Source organism: Calliphora vicina, chromosome 5 (assembly GCF_958450345.1).
Source record: "Calliphora vicina chromosome 5, idCalVici1.1, whole genome shotgun sequence".
NCBI classification, from domain to species: Eukaryota; Metazoa; Arthropoda; class Insecta; order Diptera; family Calliphoridae; genus Calliphora; species Calliphora vicina.
The window spans coordinates 100351164-100374349 of NC_088784.1; the positions used below are offsets into that span (position 1 = coordinate 100351164).

The 23186-nt window shown below is 29.2% G+C and overlaps 1 protein-coding gene across 1 annotated transcript in view; it reads left to right on the forward strand.

Moving 5' to 3' along the window:
* Positions 1 to 7021: 7021 nt before the first annotated feature.
* The window catches only part of LOC135960810 (G-protein coupled receptor dmsr-1), a 43021-nt gene continuing 26856 nt past the window's right edge, over positions 7022 to 23186 (forward strand). Inside the window, exon 1 of the mRNA XM_065512202.1 lies at positions 7022 to 7447. Within this exon, the coding sequence (XP_065368274.1) occupies positions 7124 to 7447 (324 nt within the window). The 5' untranslated portion in view covers positions 7022 to 7123. The remainder of the gene's footprint in view (positions 7448 to 23186) is intronic.

A 23186-nucleotide genomic window follows, 5' to 3' on the forward strand; every position in this document is an offset into this window, starting at 1 on the left:
TGTATATTTTGGACAAAGACCCAGCAGTTTTAGGAGACAGTTCCGAACTAGTGATATTATCTATCATTTAGGGTGACAACTAGTTATATAACTAACTACGTAACATGATATTTTAACACGTGCATGTCCTAAGCAGAGGGTAAATTTGACCTTTTAGATTACAATGAGCCTATCTAATAGCTGGTCCAAAGTAGTCAACTGATTGCATTCACATACTGGTTACATAGTATCAGTTATCTTACTAGCTACCTAACTGATTAATTGATTAGCTACATAACTAATTATTTTAACATATAGGGGTGCTAATTGACCTCGAATAGTCTGCTAAAAAGACATATCACAGACAGACCAATAAACGATTTCTTGTAAACAAACCTTCCTCCGACAACTCTCCACTAGATTTGGTGGGTAAAAGAACTACTTTCTAAAGTGCAGTACAAAATAAATATTTAAAGTGTCTACACTCTAGGTTACTTAGAGACACTAAAGTGACAATTGTCATCACGGTAGGTTACATGGAATATTAGAATACTTAAGCAAAAATAAAAATAAACCGTATGAGAATTATACTAACACAATTTGCATAAAACCAGTTTGTACGAATTACTCAAAAAGTGACTACACTCTAGATTACTTAGAGACACTTAAAGGACAATTGACTTCACACTAGATTACCTGGGATGTATAAAGTAACCAATTGTCTTCTCTCAGCTCTACAAATAGCAAAATACATATATAAATTTGAGCCAGACAAGTGATCAGACCTTAGTGATAATTACTGTCTATAAGGGATACATTGACTGCTGGGGAGTGTTTTACACATTTACAGAGATCAGGCATAGCTAAAATTACTTAGAATTTCATGAGAATCACACAAATATATGTACATACATAGCTATTATTGCAAAATGTGGAAATATGTTACGAATGTTATGTACATACCTACATATGTACATTAAAATCTATCCCATATAAATTAAATTTCACCAACTTTTAGGTTAATTAGTTTATGCATAACTATTTAAAAGCTATCCATATCCATATGCTTTTACCTTGAATATTCATTTGGGATTGAGTATCTATTAAATGCCATGTAGAAATAATATTAAATAAATATTGAAATATAAATAACACTGTTGACATGATTTTGAATACGTGTTATTACACAGAAATTTATTTTATATGAGGTTTTTCCTAACACTTTTCCGAGATTTGCCTAACTTAAAATATTCACAAACAATTTGTTATTATTGTTTCCCCCGGGAGATTTTGTTAGCTGATTGAATTGAAAATTATTAATTAAATATAACTATCATTGCAAAAAATATACATACATAAAATGTGACATGTGCTGCTGGAAAACATAAAAAATACATACGTAAATTTATTTATAAATTTATTACATTAAAATATTGGCATATTACTCGGTAATTATAAATTCATCCACTTTTTGGGGAAATCCTCCCATTAAAGAAGAAACTAAAATTTTTTGGAAATAAATCTGGCATTTCTAAACTGCAGGCCCGATCGAGATAAATTTGAAGTGAACGTAGCCAAGGATTATTCGAGTTTAAGCTATGGGGCTCAAAGTAGGGTACCTTCGTCAAATTGCCCAAATCTTCTTCCAATCGAGATATATTGGGCAATTGTTAAACGTAAATTCATAAAATGTATTTTCCAAGAAATAGTTATTATAATTTTTTCTATGAAAACCTATTTTTTTTTCCCCATGCACATAAGTCTGGAGTGGAGTATTTTTGGCCATTACCATATACTTTCTTTTTTCGTTGAAAATTAATTGAATACTAATAAGTGAGAGGTTGAAATAAATTTTAGCACTATTTAACCTATTGTGACCAATAAAAATTTTGAAAAAAAAAATTTAATTAAATAATTTATTATTAATGTGCTAATATTTCACACTCTAAAACTAGACTTATTTCTCTCAACACTTTTCAAGATTTCGTTTTATTCTTATTTTAAGTCTGTATTAAAAAAAATGTTTATTTCAGATATCCCACTACCACAGTTCCATTAATGACCCTATTTTTCTCAACGAAAAATATGAAAAATTTTTGTTTTATCGCGGTTTAACGTGTAGTAGGTTTTTTCAAAAAACAGAAGTCCAAATAAGTATATTTCAAGTGTTTACTTCAACATTGCAGTACCAAAAATGTCATCGCAAGATTTGAGTTTTGGCCATAAATTGTGTATTTCTAGACCTATGTGCACTGGTATGGGTTCATACATTTTTTGGCAAAAAGTAGAAGGAGTGCTCCTATGATAATAAAATTTGGTACGCTTGGCTAGTTTCATATAGAAAAGCTAAATATTAAAACTGGTTCATATCGGATAGTCCCTAGGGGTACCTCCCATACAAGGGTCCTTCCAATATAACGTTGTATCAGTCATAAATTCTTAAATAATGCAGCGATCTTATTTAAATTTTGCATATGTTAGTTCCAATTCCCCAGATATCATACTACAAAGTATGAAGAAAATCGGTCCATATTTGAACCTTGTCGACATATAGGTCTCTTTCGGAAAATAGTTTTATCGTTCAAAACTCACATAAAAATAATAGTATCGTGATGAAAATCGACATAAACAATTGGGGGATTCAAACGATGTCCTATTAGGTCGTATTGTCATAATGTCGTAAAATATTTTTTTAGTTTAAACAAAAAAAATAAATAAACCAATAAACATAGTTCAAAAAGTCTTATTAGTTTATAACTTTTTTGTTTGAAACCCAACAAGATTTGTTTAAACTAAAAAAATATTTTATGACATTATGACAATACGACCTAATAGGACATCGTTTGAATCCCCCAAATATTTATATAAACCCAAATCTATATGTTAAGTTTCATATAAAAAGTAAAAGCCTAAAAGTATGCAAAACCTTTTATTGTAAATATGCATTGCAATTTATTGTAAATATTCATAAAAAATACGTGAGTTTTATCAGAAAATTTATAAGTTTGTTCAGCGATCGCAAAAAGTCGCAGAATTTTTTTACATAAAATGAAAGAAAATATTCCAAATTTTCATTTAGTAGTATTACTAACACGGAGGTAGACCGAGCTAACTTATTTTTTTCTAATGAAAACTGTAAATGCTAAATTTATTGGAGCCATTTTGATTTGCTCAGATCTCTTAAACTATATATGTAATTTAAATATATTTTCTTTCCTATTAAATCTAAAATACTATATTTTAATAAAAATACTCTAAAACAATTGCTAGTTGAACCATATTTATTGTTTAAACAACTGAAATGTAGTAAAATTTTCATCAGTTTTCGTTGTATAATATTTAGATAACTTTTTTCGAAAACAAATCATGGTTTTCTACTAATGAACATTTCTCTACTGAATTGCATCATTAGATTTCTAAAAAAATAACTGTAAAAAAATAGACTTTTTGCCAAAAAAAAATACCGCTGTGCACCGTGTAATTACAATGGATTACAATATATATATATATATATTTATATTTTATGTCCAGTTTTTTTTTTTTGAGTTGTTCCCAATGTCCAGCTTTTTGCGAATCTGAATCTGGTAACCCTATACGAATAACATGCAAAAGATTTCAGAGCAATATCAATTATGGAACCAAAAATAAACGATTTTCAATTTAAATATTAAAAAAATAGTTGATTTTTGCTGTTTTTTTTTATTAAAAATTAACTTTCTTTAAGAACATATAACAACTTTATATTTTTCTGTTAGGTATCTTTACGGAGTACATTTTGGTGTAAAAATCATGTCCAAATTTTCTAATATGTCGCTCCTACGCCCTTCGGAATATGACCTATATCAAAATTTTAGCTTTGGACCACATGTTCTAAAATCCCAAAGCTGGGATCAGAAAACGGAAAGCAGCCTTTGAATCCGTTATGTGGTCCCTATTAATCCCCAAAGTATTATCCCAGTTCCGAAGGGCAAAATTGTAAAAATGCTATTTTTGGGATTTTCACTAAAATTTTTAGGAATTACGGGATTCCCTTTGACCTTTTGAAAAGTTTTTTTTTTACACTTTAATATGAGCTATTACTTTATTAATCATGCTGAGAATTGTTTCGATCCTTGAGGTCACCTTTCTTGGGGATTTTTGAAAATTACTACTACTTGAAGTTCACTGTGTAGAGACTCCGTTTCCCAGAGGTCTGAGATGAGGGGAAAATAATTTGAACACTAAAAAGTTTAAGCAAAATTTAAGTTAAGGAAAAGTTTAAGCAATTAAGTATCATAAGAATAAATTTGTATGTAAAATTCTAAAAACATTTTTGATTTTCCTCATATAAAGGATTTTCAAAACAAAAGAAACCATACTAAAAGCAATAATTCGAAAATGTGTGATGTAAGTCTTCCAAAGAAGTTTTCCTATTGTTTTTTTTATCCTGTTGCTTTGTACAACAATCTCAGCTATATTTAGTACAGTTAAAAATAAACCAACTCATGTTTGAATGAATGAATTAAAGAAATTCCAAGAAAATAAATAAGTTGCTACTTTGATAGTGAATTTATTAAAGAAAAAATAATTCTTGTATTACTTTCAATAAATATTTACCACAAAATTATTTGGGCGTGATTGTGTTTCTTTCATTTGCATTCTTTTAAACCCAATTTCATGTTACCATAATTATAAATTTCCTTAGAATTTTGGAAAATGTAAAATATTTCATATTTAGTTATTATTTCCAAAGTATCAAATATGTGTATCTGTTGCATATTTTAATAGCCTTTGCCATGAGAGATAAGGGTTCATGTATATAAGTTTGTCATTCATTTTGTTATTTCAACAAGTTTCATTTGTGATCCCTCAAAGAGGATCCATATCTGTCATCAAGAAATGTATGAGAAAAATAGCAATGCTTCAGAAAATTGTTTATTAGTGTAGCCCTCATATTGGACGTTAGCGATTTTCGAAGCTCCTAAGATCCAGCATCCCATCTTTCTGGCAACATATGGACTCCAAGCCCAAAAACCTGCTCATCTTTTAAGGCCAAGAACGAATCAAGCCAATATCGGATACTATGTTTCAAAATGAAGCATATCCCAGAGAGAGCGTTCTACATCGATCGTAACAAAGCACGGTCGGGACACAGTGTACGGTCTGGACTATAAAGCGGGTGAGGCAAAACTTCCCAACCACTTCATTCGAAACACTTTTTAACAGGTATTGCGTCCGAGCGTTGTCATGATGGAATATTACGGTTTCATGTCTGGCCTCATATTCAGGGTGTCTTTCGGCCAATGCTCGTTTCAAACGAATCAGTTGCGTTCGGTACAGGTTTTCTGTAATGGTCTGGTCAGACTTCAGCAGCTAAGTCAGTTTGCTCCCATCAAACACAGAGTATTACCTTAGCGCCATGGCTATTTGGCTTTGCGATCGATTCGGCTGGTTGTCAGTGCTTCACATACGATCTATTTCGCTGCGGGTTATTGTAATGGATCCATTTTCCATCCCAAGTAATGATTCGGTGCAAAAATGTTTTGCTTTTAAAACGTTCAAGCAGCATTTCAGATATAAAAAATCATCTTTCAACGACTTTCATTTCGTATGGTAGCCAATTTCCCTGCTACTCGCAAACGTTTTGAAATGGTTGGTTTTGAAACCTCTTGTTTAGTTTGACAACAATCTTCCTGGAGTAATGCCTCCAATTCAGGTTCCCTGTGATAGTCTGGTCAGATATTAGCAGCTCATAATAGATAGGACGCTTTTGGCTTTGGTGTTAATTCGGCTGGTTGGCTGGGCTTCACATACGATTTCTTCAGCTTCGGGTTATTATAATGGATCCATTTTTCATTGCAAGTAACGATTCGGTGTAAAAATTATTCTCTTTTATAGAGTTCAAGCAGCATTTCAGACATACAAACTCGTCTTTCAAGGTCTCTCGGCATCAATTCGTGTGGTACCCGATTTCCCAGCTTTTAGATGAATCCTGTTGCAGTCAAACGTTTTGAAATTACTGCTTCAGTAGCTCGCAATGATTCTGAAACCTCTTGTTGAGTTTTACAACAATCTTCCTGGAGTAATGCCTCCAATTCTTGGTCTTCAAAATTTTTTCGCTGTCCTAGGCGATCATTGTCTTCCTTGTTAAAATCACCACTTCTGAATGGAACAAACCATCTCTCGCACGTTGAAACCAATGGAACAAATTCACCATAAGCTTTGGGGAGCAATCGTTGTGCTTCAGCGTCACTTTTTTTTATTAAAGAAGTAAAGCAAAACTTCCCGCATATGACCCTATGTGGGTACAAAATTAGTCATTTTCGAAGCAAAACAAAACTTTGTTTTTTACACTATAATGTTCAGTAACTAAGTGAGAGTAAATGACAGATATGTTGTTTTCAAAATGACTTACAAGTTATTAAAAACAAACATCGAGTTCAAAAGAACCGCCATCAATAGATGGCGTAAATTTTGAACTCCCGTAATTTTAAGTCATACACCCAACAGTAATTGCAGATTTATCTTTTTCCCGATATAATTTAGCTAAACATTGGATTATAGGCTATAACTAATCAAATACTGCGCTCTTTAACATAAAATTATATTTTTAATACCTAGAGCGTATGATTAATATTAATTAAAGGTTTATAAGACAAAAATAATTATAAAATATTTTTAGAAAAAACTTTTGTTTAATATAATTATGTTAATCAAAGGCTAAGAGTTCAGGGTAATTTCGGTTTTTATTCAAAACTTAAATTTAAACGTATTTCTTTCTAAATAATAATGATTTCTGTTATTTAAACCTTCAAACAAAACAGCTTAAGCACTTACTTAACGCAATTAACTAGAGTCAGACAAAGAAAATGGTTGTCACAACTGCTTTTTGTAAATGTCACATCTCAATTACATAAATCTATATTGAAAACGAGCAGTAATTTTATTTTATTTATTGTCTTCTCTCCTACAGATAACCACCTAACTATGTCAAACAAGAAATAATAAAAATAATGAACATAAAGCCTCGACTGAAATATGAACTGAAGCCAATAACAACAGCACACGCAATAGCCAATACAAAAAAAACTACAGCAACAACGAATCAATAGAAAATAACATTTGTAAAAACAATAAGAGGAAAGAAACCAAAGGTTAAAAAACCATGACATACGACCCCATGATTTTGCCATACATGGAAGACAAGCCAACACATACGATTATGGATACATTTAGTACAACAACCTTTTCACCCACAGCGATGGCATCAACAATGGCGACATCTCTCTTAAAGTCCAATAAGAGCCTCCATCTATTGGATATGGCTAATAAAAACTCAAGTTTAGACATCACCGAGAACGATTTCCGCCTGTTTGTCGAATACATGCAGCTCTATAAGACAACACACGAGTGTGCGGATTACTGTAAAGGAGATTTCTATCAAATGCTGAGAGCTTACAACGGTATACATGGTTATGTTGCCCTAATGGTAAGTACATACACTATAATAAACGGTCGTTCGGTACGCAGTTAAATCAGGAAATTATGTATTTCCCTTCCTCATTAACTTAATTGACAAACATGTCCATCAACAGTTTACTACATAGAGAATGAATTACATTTTTGTTATACGCTTTATTGGGTTGGTACAAAAGACATTTCGTTTGTGCTTAAAGTTAAATTTCGAATTTTATAATCCTAGACACAAACCAGTTGAGTTAACAGAGTTCTGTTTAAAAGCTAACATAGCACTTTTAAACACTGTAAATCAAGGAAAGTGTATTCAGAATGGAATAATAACCACACTGTTGGAACAAAATTACCACCAATGATGGAAATGGGAACTAATCTGCTGTTTTTTTTCCAAAAACTAAGTCAAATCATAAATGTCAGACATATTTTTATATTTTTTCGGAATTTTTAAAATTTACTTATAATTTTGATGGAAGAATCTCTGAAAGTCCTGGAAAACGGGAGAAAATGAATCTTGTTGGAATTTATAGCCACTGTGTTTTTCTATCATAACCCATGGTTATAACTAAGGGGCGGATTTATATGCAAATGCATGTTTTTTCTCGAACGTCCAAATACAATGTAGATTAATTATCTATCCGAATCGCACATTTTGCTGCAAAATGGCATCGATTTGTTAGTGCATATTTTTGCATATTTTATTGATAATGCATATTTTGTTATATTTTACTTCAAAATGCATATTTATATGCATATTATGCCAATTTTTAATAAAAATATAATTTTTGTCGTCGACATTGTTTCGACAAACATTTTTTGTCGAATTTGTTATAGAAATAGCAGTAAATTTTATCGACTAACTTCTTTCGACATCGAGAAACTGGCATTAAGTTCTTCATTTCTCTATCAAGTATCAAAAATTCATTAAATGTGTCGAAAACATTGATATTTGTTTTCATTGCACATTCGATTTATAAGAGATTTCGTTATCGAAAGATTTTGTAACTTCACCTACACAGTCCCGACAGTCATTTCCAAGCAGTTCTACAGTTCTATAACTTAGAGACAAATGCACTACACAATTAATGTTTAAAGTCCCTACACTATAGATTACATAGAGACACTTAAGTGACAATTGTCTTTATGCTAGATTACATGAGATGTATAATGTAACCAATTGACGAGATAAATATTAAGGTTGGATGCTACTTTACAGCACGATCAAAATATTGATAATTTTAAAGGGAAAGTCACAATATAGAAGCTTTTGGCTTTAAACAAGTGATTTATACCAAGATATTACAATTAATATAAATATCCATCGTTTTTTAGAAGAAAAGTTATGTTAAAAATAGTTTTAGAACTTTAATTGTTTAATTCCTAGTATAATTTAAAGAGTTCGAACTGCTGGCAACAGTGTTGTGTATTTTTAAGACATTTCGAAATCCATACTTAATTTATTTTATGTTTCTGCACAAAAATATAAGTGCATATTTTTTAAATTTTTAGGTCATATTTTGATTTTTTTGAAGCATTTTTTAGGCGCATATTTTCCAATAATAAATGCATGAAAATCCGCCCCCTAGTTATAACCCTTAACAGTGCCTGTTATGATAGAAAAATTTAAATTTCCAAAATAAAATTTTGTGAAAATGAGCGAATTCACCTCATTGTGAATAAATTCGTAAAGAATCCATGGATTTTTATGACCGATATCTCATTTTGTTCCTATTACATGTGGCTTTGCGATAAAGCAATAAATCTAAACAATTTCTACCGTTTTCGATTTTTCATGATTTTTTTAAAACAAAAAAATTTTATATTATGAAGTAAAAAATATATTTTTTGCTTCATACGTACAAAATTTATTTTTTTCTTCAATTTGTTATTACAACTCCGAAAATACTAAGCCGATTTAAAAGTAATGTATATGTAAAAATGTGTACATAGCATGGGGAAAATGTTTTCGAAATTCAATCATTAGAAAGAAGAACATTAACTACTGAATTTTATGTATATCAAAGAAAAAACAAAAATTTTGTGAAAATGAGCGAATTCACTTAATTGTGAATAAATTCGAAAAGTATCCATAGATTTTTATGATTAATATTTCATTTTCTTCCCATTACATGTGGCTTTGCGATAAAGTAACAAATCTGAACAATTTCTATCGTTTTCCATTTTTCATGATTTTTTTAAAACAAAATAATTTTAAATTTTAATGTAAAAAATATTTTTTTTGCTTCAATTTGTTATTATAACTCCGAAACTACTGAGCCGATTGAGAAATAATATATATGTAAAAATTTGTACATAGCATGAGGAAAATATTTTCGAAATTCAATCATTCGAAAGAAGAACATTAACTACTGAAATTTATGTATATCAAAGAAAAAACAAAAATTTTTTGAAAATGAGCGATTTCACTTAATTGTGAATAAATTCGTAAAGAATCCATCGATTTTTATGCTCGATATCTCATTTTGTTCCTATTACATGTAGCTTTGCGATAAACCAACAAATCTGAACAATTTCTATCGTTTTCCATTTTTCATGATTTTTTTAAAACAAAAATATTTTATATTTTCACGTAAAAAATACATTTTTTGCTTCAATTTGTTATTATAACTCCGAAACTACTAAGCCGATTTAAAAGTAATGTATATGTAAAAAATTTTACATAGCAGAGGGAAAAAGTTTTCGAAATTCAATCATTCGAAAGAAGAACATTAACTACTGAATTTTATGTATATCAAAGAAAACACAAACATTTTGTGAAAATGAGCGAATTCACTTAATTGTGAATAAATTCGAAAAGAATTCATAGATTTTTATAATTGATATCTCATTTTGTTCCTATTACATGTGGCTTTTTGATAAAGTAATAAATCTAAACAATTTCTAGCGTTTTCGATTTTTCATGATTTTTTGAAACAAATAATTTTTATATTTTCACGTAAAAAATGTTTTTTTTTCTTCTATTTGTTATTATAACTCCGAAACTAAGCCGATTTAAAAGTAATGTATATGTAAAAATTTGTACATAGCATGGGGAAAAAGTTTTCGAAATTCAATCATTCGAAAGAACATTAAATATTAAATTTTTTGTATATCAAACAAAAAACTAAAATTTTGTGAAAATGAGCGAATTCACTTAATTGTGAATAAATTCGAAAAGAATTCATAGATTTTTATGATTGATATCTCATTTTGTTCCTATTACATGTGGCTTTTTGATAAAGTAATAAATCTAAACAATTTCTAGCGTTTTCGATTTTTCATGATTTTTTGAAACAAATAATTTTTATATTTTCACGTAAAAAATGTTTTTTTTTCTTCTATTTGTTATTATAACTCCGAAACTAAGCCGATTTAAAAGTAATGTATATGTAAAAATTTGTACATAGCATGGGGAAAATGTTTTCGAAATTCAATCATTCGAATGAAGTACATTAACTACTCTATTTTATGTATATCAAAGAAAAAACTAAAATTTTGTGAAAATGAGCGAATTCACTTAATTCTGAATAAATTCGTAAAGAATCCATCGATTTTTATGGTTGATATCTCGTTTTGTTCCTATTACATGTAGCTTTGTGATAAACCAATAAATCTGGACACTTTCTATCGTTTTCGATTTTTAATGATTTTTTTAAAACAAAAAAATTTTAAATTTTAATGTAAAAATTTTTTTTTTTGCTTCAATTTGTTATTATAACTCCGAAACTACTGAGCCGATTGAAAAGCAATATATACGTAAAAACTTGTACATGGCATGGGAAATTTTTTTTCGAAATTTAATGATTCGAAAGAAGAACATTAACTACATAATTTTGTGTGTATCAAACAAAAAACAAAAATTTTGTGGAAATGAGCGAATTCACTTAATTGTGAATCAATTCGAAAAGAATCAATCGATTTTTATGATCGATATCTTTTTAGTTGCTATTTTATGTGGCTTTGTGATAAAGTAATAAATCTGTACAATTTCTATCGTTTTCGATTTTTCATGATTTTTTTAAAACAAAAAAATTTGCTATTCTCACGTAAAAAATATATTTATTGCTTCAATTTGTTATTATAACTCCGAAACTACTGAACCGATTGAAACGCAATATATAAACGGATTAAAAGTTATCCGTTTTTATAATATCGGACTAAATCTTTTTGAGTTATCATAAATTATGTGCAGAAACGTCTAAAAAATTCACAATTTTACAAAAAAATTTAAAAAAAACTTCTCCTTAGAATTTAGAATTTGGACCATATTTGAAGTACTGGAACAAAAGCCTCTAAAATTTTTTCGATTTTGTTGTATGGTTGTATGTCGTAATTTTTTTATTATTAATGTTTTATTTTTGTGTCGTAAAATTTAGTTTGGAAAATATTTATGACATACAACTTAAGGTACGGTCACACACAGCTCATATTTGACGTTTATCGTCAAATATTTCATTGCCTGAATCTGACCACAAATAAAATTTAGAGCAAACAACAAAACAGATGATTTTAGTCAAACAAAATTATTTGTCGGCAAACAAAATATTTTCTTAATGTGAACAAAGTGTGACCACTAGCTACATAAATACCTAAAAAATATATAATTAGATCTTGCAAATATTTTTAAGGTTAAAGCACTTATTTCGAATTGTAAAGTAATCATTTTATTAGAGATTTATTGAATTTTGTTATCATATATTGAATTTAATTTTTCAATTTTTGTTTGACCAAACTGCTGCGAAAAAGAATCAGAAAATATATTTGCCGTGTGGTCACACTATATCAAACACTTTCATAAAATAAATAACAAATAGAAAAAAACAGAAAATTATTTGCTCAGCATGGCGGAAAAATAAGAGGAGATTATTTAAATATTTTTCGTACTAAATTAAAGACACAAATTCACTATTTTTTTTTTAAACATAAATACATATTCAATATTTCTTGAATATTTGTTATTTAAATTATTTTCACTAAATAATTGCATCAATAAATGAAGTCTTCTTCTTCACATAAAAGTCATTCAGCCTAGGATGACATACTGGGAGAAAAACTAAATGAAGACATGAAGTCTATGTTGCGATTTTTGCAATTTTATGCGATTTATATTTTTATACGTTTAACATAGTCTGATGTTTCATTATTTTTATACCCTTCAGCTTCGTGAGAAGGGTATATATAAGTTTGTCATTCCGTTTGTAATTTCTACATTTTTCATTTCCGACCCTATAAAGTATATATATTCTGGATCCTTATAGATAGCGGAGTCGATTAAGCCATGTCCGTCTGTCTGTCTGTCTGTCTGTCTGTCTGTCTGTCTGTCTGTCTGTCTGTCTGTCTGTCTGTCTGTCTGTCTGTCTGTCTGTCTGTCTGTCTGTCTGTCTGTCTGTCTGTCTGTCTGTCTGTCTGTCTGTCTGTCTGTCTGTCTGTCTGTCTGTCTGTCTGTCTGTCTGTCTGTCTGTCTGTCTGTCTGTCTGTCTGTCTGTCTGTCTGTCTGTCTGTCTGTCTGTCTGTCTGTCTGTCTGTCTGTATGTCTGTCTGTCTGTCCGTCTGTCTGTTGAAATCAATTTTCTGAAGGCCCCAGATATCTCCGGGATCCAAATCTACAACAATTCTGTCAGACATACTTTCGAGAATTTTGCTATTTAAAATCAGCAAAATCCGTCCATAAATAACGGAGATATGAGCAAAAATCCGAGACAACCTCTGAAAATTTCATCAAAAAACACAATGTATTGCATGCTTTGACAAAAAAACAACAAAACGTATGTTTGTATGTGCAAGTTTTGTGTATTTTGTTTTTTTTTTGTGTTTTGTTTCTTTTGGCGTTGTTGTTGTTTTTTATACAACTAAACGTTTGTTTGGTTGTGTGTTGGTTTTTTTTACAAAAAAGCAACAAATCGTATGTTTGGATGTGCATGCGTTGCGTATTTTATTTTTCTTTTGTGTTTTGTTTCTTTTGGCGTTGTTGTTTTTTATACAATTAAACGTATGTTTGGATGTGTGTTGGTTTCATTGGCTTGTGTATTTTGTTTTTTCTTTTGGTGTTTTGTTTCGTTTGGCGTTGTTGTTGTTTTTTGTGTTCTTGATAAATTTAGGATGCTGTACGCTGAAAGTGGGCAATGTACATACATACATATATACTAATTATAAAAAATAATAATGCATCCACAACAAAGGTGAAGGGTATATAAGATTCGGCATAGCCGAATATAGCACTTTTACTTGTTTATTTATACATGGAGTTTGTCTATTTTCAAAATTTAAAATTGCTCATATGTACATTGGAATATTAACTGAAATTTTATACAGATTGAATTTAAAATCAAAGAAAATTTTTCATACATACATAAATAGTATGAATTGATTGTAATTAAAAAATAATTCTTAAACAGTATAATCTGTTTAATTTTTTTTTACTGCAGAAGAAGAATATGTCTAATAGCATTTTTCACTTTTCTGATTTTAGTATCATACAAAAATTTTTATTATAAATTTTTAGATAATGCGATTGAATTGGAATTAATTAAAAAATTATGTAAAAAAGGTAAACATTTCCATAAAATTTAACAATATTTGTGAACATGTTCTTATTCTGAATGAAAAAAGTTTGGAAAAAGTCGTGTTCGATTAATAATATGTATTAAAAAACCAATAAGCATTTTTACTGGAATTCAAGTTGATAGCAAGTGTAATTCAAGCCTTGAGTTATAGTCAAGCAATTGAATTACAGTTGTATTACACTTTATTTCAATAGCATTCTCCAGTAAAAAGGAAACATAAATTCAAGCCATATGTTTTTTGTTTGAAAAATATTTAATATTTCAAATATTTTTCAAGTATAAAACATGATTACATTTCCATTCAATTTCAATTATGAATTGTGATAGTAATATAATTTAATAAATAAACATTTAATAATTATATTATTAAATTGTTCAAGTTGTGTTCTTTTCGCGATTTGTTTTCATTATTTAGCGATTTTTAATTTAAGATATAGCAACAATACTTTTGCGATAACACATGATGCATCAGCTGTTATTTGACGCTGTATTTTTTTATTTGATCTTGCAATTCATTTGCAAGATCAAATAAAAAAATACCCAAAATGCAGGAAAATATTTGCTGTTTAGTGGTCACACATTGGTCACATTACAAGAATGTTTTCATATTGGCAAATAAATTTGTTTGACCAAATTCAGCTGTTTTCTTGTTTGCAGTGCAAAAATATTTTGTGTTCAAACTAGAAACATAAAATATTTGACGCTTAAATAAAAGTACTGAAATTTCATAATTCTTTCAAATGTAAAGCAAAATCTTGTAATATTTTACTTTCTAGAAATGTCTTTTTTATTGATGAAAGAAATTAAAGTTGTTTTGCAGCTTTATTTAATAATTATTTAGAACAAATATTACCATAAATGTGACCACAAGTCAAATATAATTTCCCCTTTGTGTGTTTGATAGTATTTCGGTGTAGTTTGATTAAACAAATATGGCAAATAAATGTGTACAGTGTGAACACAAAATCAACCCATGAATTATTTGATGTAGTTTTGATCAAACACATGAAACATCTTGTGTCAAATAATTTGCGTAGTCTGACCCTACCTTTACAACGCTACGACACCGATTGTGAATTCGACAAATGTTTTCTAATAACTTGTTCAATATGCCAGTATTTATAATGTTGTTGTTTAATTTTAATAAAACTAATTCAGAATCCTATGACTTAAGCCATTAAAAATTCATAGTAAAGATTTGGCTGGAATCAGGAAACGTTAACAGGAAACGTGTAATATTAGAATTATTTCATAATTAAATTTTTTTATATATACTTTGTGTTTTTCATAAATTAAGATTCACTTGCATTTATACATATTTTTAAATAAATACCTACTGTTGTTTATTTTAATGAATTTCACACAATTCTTCGAAATTCATAAAGAATTTCAGACCCAAGCCCAGTGAGACAAATTCCCAGTATAAACAAAATTATCAGTACCACCTACATGAAAGTGTGAAAGGACAGGAAAACTTTGTTTGCAGCTTAAATTTAAAGGTGGCAGGTTTGCAAAGTACTTGTGTACTTGCAGAATATTCTATTCAAGGAAATTATGCAAGAGAAAGATTTTTTGTGGCATAGATTGAATGGATGGATGGGACTAGCACGAAAAATGCATCACTTGTAGTATAAAATGCAAACATGGTTCAACCTTAAGGCAACAAACAAAACTTTTATATTCAGTTAGTTATTTATATTTTTATTCTTTGAAATGCATACAGAATTGTAATATCAACAACAGTGATATTAACAAATTCCCAGTATAAGAAAATTTATCGGCTTCAGAGTTGTTCATCTTCTGTTTGAGGAATGAGTTGTTTGTTAGATTTAGTTAGTGTTTTATATATCAATATATGTATATGGGGGATTTTAAGTCAAGTGATCCAAATTTTGAAATCGATGTCTTCCGTTTCGTATGAAATTGTATTTAGTTCTATTAGATAGTAATTCAGACACAATTGTTCAACAAGATCGGTGGAGAACTTTCAAAATTTGACATTTTGGCCAAGCAGGTGTTTTTTCTGTAACTTATTACCCATTGTTCTCAGCAAAATGTGCCCCAAATAGTTTAGATAACTATTTATTCAATCTTTCGAAAAAAAATATGAAAAAATAAAATAAAACATTTTTGAATTTTTTTTCCGAAATCAAAAACCTTTTTGATTTTTTTTTTTTAAATGGGCCAATTTAAAAAAAAATGTTCTCAAAAGAAAGCTTAGATATTTTCCTTGAATACCCTATTGGTTGCTTTTGGTTTTATCAAAATAAATATTTTGTAACTCAAGACATACAATTTTTTACTTGACTGATTCAACATCGCCCAGGTTTCCCTCTCCCTATTTAGATCGTCAAAGAAGGGATTTTTTTAAATTCAAACGTTTAGGGGGTAAAAACGGGTAAATTCGGTAGCCTTATAAATATCTTCTAAATTAATATAGATACAAAAAAAAATTTAACCCTTTAATACATATTGTTGCCAAATTGTTTACATTCCAGTTCCACTTAATTTTAGACGAATATAAGCTTTTGATACTAATTCAGATTCTAATTCAGAAGAATCAAATGGAGTACGATAAGTTTCAGCTAACGAAATTCTAAATCAAACCCCAGTCTATACCTGACAAATTTTTATCATGATAAACTTCAAAATGGTTGTCTAGATAAAGAATTATCAGGTATAGTCTCCATTTATTAGTATTATTGCTTCGTTATGATAAAATTGTTAGTGCTTTTGCTTAGACAATTTTGTCTTGACAACAAATGACACTTATTGTTATGATGAATATTTGTCAAGTATAGACAGGGGGTAAAGGAAATATAATAAATAAAAATCAACTAAATATTTGATACTTTATAGAAAAATAAAAGTAAAAATCTTGCATTTAAGGGTTAAAATGCATCTTTATCTACTTCAAAAATTACAATGTGTGTAATTTTTTGAGTCATGGAAATATAACCATATTTCCATGAGAGCAAGAAAAAAAAGACCCGTGTCTTCCAGTTTTACCCAAAGTCATGCACTTTTTGTTTTATGGGCCCCCAAAGATTTGGGGCCTCGTTGTATTTTTTTGCAAAAAATTGATAATTTTCTCAGGCTCATATCTTGCAAACAGTTCGAAATTTTGATTTACTCTCTGAGGCAAAGTTGTAGCTCTTGTCATAAAGAACAAATATTGTGAACATATAAAATCAAAAAAACTACATCTTCAAGATCAAATTCGCAAAAAACTTTAAAAAATTCGAAATAAATTTAGAAATACATTTTTTTAAAGCTGCCTAAAAGTATGCTTTAGTTTATAATAATTTAACACTTAATTCCTTTAGTTTTTTCTTACTAACTTATATTGACCTACCTAAACGATGTTAAGAATCATTCCTAGGAAGTTCATATGTTCTAGAAAGTTGTTTACTGAGATCTAAGGTACATTTTTGTACTTAAGTGTTTCCTTGAATTTTGAACGATTTGCTACCTATGGGCCTGAACAGGGAAGAAAGGTAAAAAATCGAATTTTTAAAGTTTTTTTGCGATTTTGATCTTGAAGATGAAGTTTTTTTTATTTTACATGTTCACAATTTTTGTTCCTTATGACAAGGGCAACAACTTTGCCTCACAGAGTAAATCAAAATTCCGAACCGTTTGCAAGATATGAGCCTGAGAAAAATATCACTTTTTGCAAAAATGACACCGAGTCCCCAAATCTTTGGGGGCTCATAAAACAAAAAGTACAAGACTTTGGGCAAAACTGGGAGACCTTATGACAAGGGCTATGTTCCTTATGACAAGGGCTACAACTTTGCCTCACAGAGTAAATCAAAATTCCGAACGGTTTGCAAGATATGAGCCTGAGAAAAATATCACATGACACCGAGGCCCCAAAACTTTGGCGGCCCATAAAAAAAGTGCATGACTTTGGGCAAAACTGGAAGACACGGGTCTTTTTTTTGGTTTTTTATCACGTAGTGGTTTCTGTATATGGTTATTTTTTTTCGTGTTGCACTGTGTTATCAAACAGGTGTTTGGTACTTTTTTTGAAATTCGTACCTTTTAGTGGAGAAAACGGGTAAAAATAGTGTAAAACGAAAATGTATCTGCAGCACATCTACTTGAAACTTGAGTTGTTTATTTAAAGAAGATTATGTTCAAGGAAATGCTGCACAAAGAAATATTTGTAGCAGAACTAGACTAATGGCTGTAGCAGATTGAGGCGTAGCATTCAAAATACTGATGCTTCATGTTACAAGTACCAGGCAATCATGTTTCAGCCTAAGGACAACAATGAAACCTTTTACATTTAGTTAGATATTAATGTTTACACATGTTTTTGCAGAATATTTAATCATATACAGCAATAACATGTTATTCTGTCAGATATTTATGTATAAATACATACATATTTCAATACTTAATCAAACATTTTCCGTTTGTTGATTTCTGTATTGCGATTTATTTATTTATTATTTGTGTGCTGCTGTTGACCAATCTTCTTTGTTAATTTGTACATTTTTTCCTGTAAATATTATTTCCAAGAATATTTTGTTTCAATATTACATTTTATTTCGGATTTATGCTCCAGTGCTCTTTTGCTCTTTTGCAAATAAAATCTGTTCATTATTATTGTGATTTAAAAAACTTTGTCTATTAGTGCATATGTAGATATATACACAATAGGTTGATCCTTATATTGGACGTTCTCCATCATCCATGAAACAAATACTGAACATTTGAGCAAAATCAGATAATGTTTAACCTCTAAACACATTTTATTTGAAGTAAAAAATCCAATTCAAAATAGGGTTATATTGTTGCGAAGTTGCATTAACGGTCTATTTAACGACTGCTAGCAACATTAATCATGTTTATAAACATTTCCATATGTAGAAACATCTACTTATCAACAATGTTGATAACTATCAACTGCAGTTATTATAATTGTTTGTAAGTATGGCAACATTAATATTGAAGCTGATAAAAGCTCTAAAAATAGAACATTCTAGTTGTGTCCGTTAAGATAATTCATGAAACAGCAGGGAGATGGCACTGTTTAGAAATAGTGGCAGCTGTTGAAATCAGTTCAGTGTATAATAGGTTAAAATTAACATCAACTGCTTTGCCAGTGTAATCTATTACACTAACCCCCATTTTCTCAATCTCTGGTTATTTTTTATCTTGAGGATAAACTGACAGTTCTCATACAAAAAAAATGTTAATTGGAGGTTTATCGTTACGAAAAACGATAACCAGATATTGAGAAAATGGGGGGTAGAGGGTGTATAAAAACACAGAGTGATTATTAACATTGTTGTTGTGTAAATTTGAATAAAGGTAAAAACTCTGCGAGTTGTTAAGTTTTCCCAAATTAATTTGCCACTTAAAAAACAAAAGGTAGACATGTTATACATACATCAATGGATAGGGGATTTTGTCTATTTTTCAAAAATGATTACATCTAATTTCTGAGAATTAAAAAATGCATGGAATACTTTTTTTGAAAAATATGACAGAAAAGCATTTATAAAGTTTTTGCAAAGAGAAAAAATTTTTCAAATTGAAATTAAATTTTTATTTATGAACTAGCTGACCCGGTGCGCTTCGCCACCCCAATTAGAAGAAAGAAATAGTACTATCAAGTCACACTTTGTGAATCTAATTGTAAATGTCTAATTTCATATTTCTGGGTCCATTATTATAGAAAATGCAAAATGTGTTCCTAATTTTAAATTTTTAGGTTTATTATTATAAAATATTCAAAAAGTACCATTGCAATAAGGAAATAGTACCATTGATTATCACTATTAATTTCGAATTCACTAAACCATAACCCGTCAAGTTTGAATTTTAGATTTGTATATCATTTCCTATATTATCAACTAATTTTGTTTCTATAATACTTAATATTTAATAAATTATCACAAAACCGAAACCGATCGGTTTTTAATTTTTTAAAACCGAAACCGCGGTTTTGAAATTCTTTGATTTTTTTGGAAACTCTAGGTCCATTATTATAGGAAATTCAGAAAAGTACCCATGAGAATAAAGAAAAAGTACCACGAAGTATGCCCTTGAATTTTCACTAACTTGGGACTATATACGCCTAGTTTAATATTTCTATGTCCATTATTACAAAAAATTAAAAAAAGTACCATTCGAATAAAGAAAAAGTACCAAAACGTCTGCCCCTAGAATTCTCACTTAGGACCATATATGCTTAATTTCATGTTTCTAAGTTCATTGTTATAGAAAATTCAAAAAAGTAACATTAGAAATAAAAAAAATAACAAAAAGTCTGCCCCTACAATTCTCCATCACTTAGGACCATATACGCTTAATTTCATATTTTTATGTTCATTATTACAGAAAATTCAAAAAATACCATTAGAATATAGAAAAAGTACCAAAAAGCAGCCACTTGTGGATTCCCACTCACTCGGGTCCATATAAGCTTTATTTCATGTTTCTAGGTTCATTGGTGAAGAAATTACAAAAAGTACCATTCGATTAAAGAAAAAGTACCAAAAAGTCTACCCCTAACATTCACACTCACTTAGGACCATATATGCTTAATTTCATGTGTCTAAGTCCATTGTCATATAAAATTCAAAAAGTACCATTAGATTAATAAAAAAGTACCTATAGTTCAGTTCTCATATTTTGGTACCTAAATATTGTACCCTATTCCTAACACAAACTTCACTCAGATACATATCAGCTAACTTTAATGTCGATAAGTGAAATAATTTAAAATATTTAAAAAAAAGTACCATTAGGAGAAAAGTACCAATATCCCTTTTCTTCCTTGAACATCCCTCAAGTTCGAACTTTAAAAATATTCCATTTTGCCAAAATTGTTTATGCTACAGGCATGTCTCAAAATATTAAAGTCTGTGTTAATGTGCCCAAGAAAAAATATGTTTTAATTTTTTCGAGTTCCAAATAATTGTTAATTGTTGTATGAATCCAGGAACCAATGTTAAAAAAATTATCAAAATTGGCTTAATAATTTCAAATAAAATGTATTTTCTCGATTTTATCCCCTTTTTGGTACCTTTTTTATCCCCATAGCTTTGGTAAATTTTTATTCAATTAAATTTCTGATCATAATAAAATATTCGTATGTCTATGTCAAACTATAGAAAAACATATTTTATGAAAAAGTACCAAAAATAAACACAATTTTTATCCCTTAAGGGTTCGAATTTCCAAAAAGTACCAAACTTATATTTTTTATTTTTTGATAAGTAAAGAATACAATTTAAAATTTGTTTCTATGTTTATTGGTTTAAAAGATACATAGAGTGCAAAAAAAGTACCAAAATACTGTTTTTACCCGTTTTCTCCCCTAAATGTTTCAAATTTTGAAAAAGTACGAAACACTTGTCAGCTTATTTTTTAAATGGAGTAACATGCAATTTTAAGTTTTTTTGTATCTTCATTAGTTTTGAAGATATAAGGTTACCGAATTTACCCGTTTTTACCCTTTTTACCCCCTAAACGTTCGAATTTCCAAAAATCCCTTCTTATATGATCGTTTTGGGGAGGGAGGAACCCACAGTTAAAATTTCATGATTCTAGCTTCAGTCGTTTGGGCTGTGCGATAATCAATCAGTCAGTGAGTCAGTAACGTTACTCTTTTATATATATAGATATTTTCTAATGATATGTTACAGTTATACATATAAATTTGTCTATTGAAAATGCAAAACTAAAAACAAATTATGAAATTTGTAATCAGAAATCCCAAAATTCCCAAAAAAAAGTTTTGAAATATACCAAAATGGTATTTTTTTAGTTTTTTGGCTGTATTATCCATACCAGGGGCGGTGTTATCGGAAGCCTTTACAAAATAATTAAGAACATATTTGGCCATCTAAAATGGTTTACTATATTTTGATATCGACAATGCGATTTTAGAAATTTTGCCCTAAATTTGAATTTTACATAAAAAATTGGCGTTTTTTGGATGGACCTGGTCCCCTCGGTAACAATAATTTTCAAATTTCTTTTCATATAAAATATTTAGTGTAAAGTTGGCTTTTCAAGAAGTATAAATTCCTAATACATCTTCTTAGAAATTTTTTACATAACTTAAAAAGAAATAAAAATACTTTTTTTGCCCCCAAAAACTAGTGAAAATCGAATTATTTAAATTTAAATGCATATGGGCAATTCCACGAGAATCGCTACCACTACTGAAAACACAAAAACGCTTGAAACTTTTTTTCAAGATGAATTGAATAGAAGATCATATTACAACATTTTAAATACAAAAATAATAGTTTAAACTGATTATATTTAATTTTCTAATGTTTTAGGTATGTTTTAGGCTAAAATTAGGCTCCCAATTTGATTGTAGTACGAAATAAATTTGACTCTGATTGTTTTTTTGCTATTGTTAATAATTGTTTATTGAAACCGAAGGTATATTTTCTATTCACTTTTTTAGTTTTTGTATACATATACATATTTACAGAATATACATATATTGTTTTATTATAAGATAAAAATCTATCACGTACGGTATGTCACGATATTAAATTTTATTTATTCTAAAATCATCCAAAGATTGTTTTTATTTAAATATGATGGATTGTAAAGGAAAAATATTTCGTTTAGTGTAAGAAATTAAAAGAAAACCTAACGCCTCTCACGATTCGAATATTTTCGCAAATTTCTACACGTACCGTTTTATGTTCGCTCAATATTTTGGACAACAATATTTCGAAAGAACTTTTTATTATTTTAAAATATAGTACCCTCTGAATGGAACATAAAGACCAAATTATTTTTCAGATACTCTTATTTTTGCAAAATCTATTCCACTCTATAAGCGTACAAATGTCACGTACGATGATATGGACTTGCCCACATAACTTTGGAGTCAATCACGAGTTTTACACAATTCTTTTTCTGTTTGATGTACACATTTCTTATTAGTTCTATAAAAGAAAATGGAGAAAATCGGAAAATATTTGAACCCGCTGTTATTAAAAAACTAGAGTAGGGTGGGTAAAAATTATGAAAATTTAATAAGAGATAATTTATAGCTTCTAGCAGGAGATTAGTTCCCGTTTGCATCATTAGTAGTCCATTCGATCAAACCGTGTGGTTATAATTCCATTTTGAATACATTTTTCTTGATTTACAATGTTTAACAGTGCTATTTTAGCTTTTAAGCAGAACTCTGTTAACTCA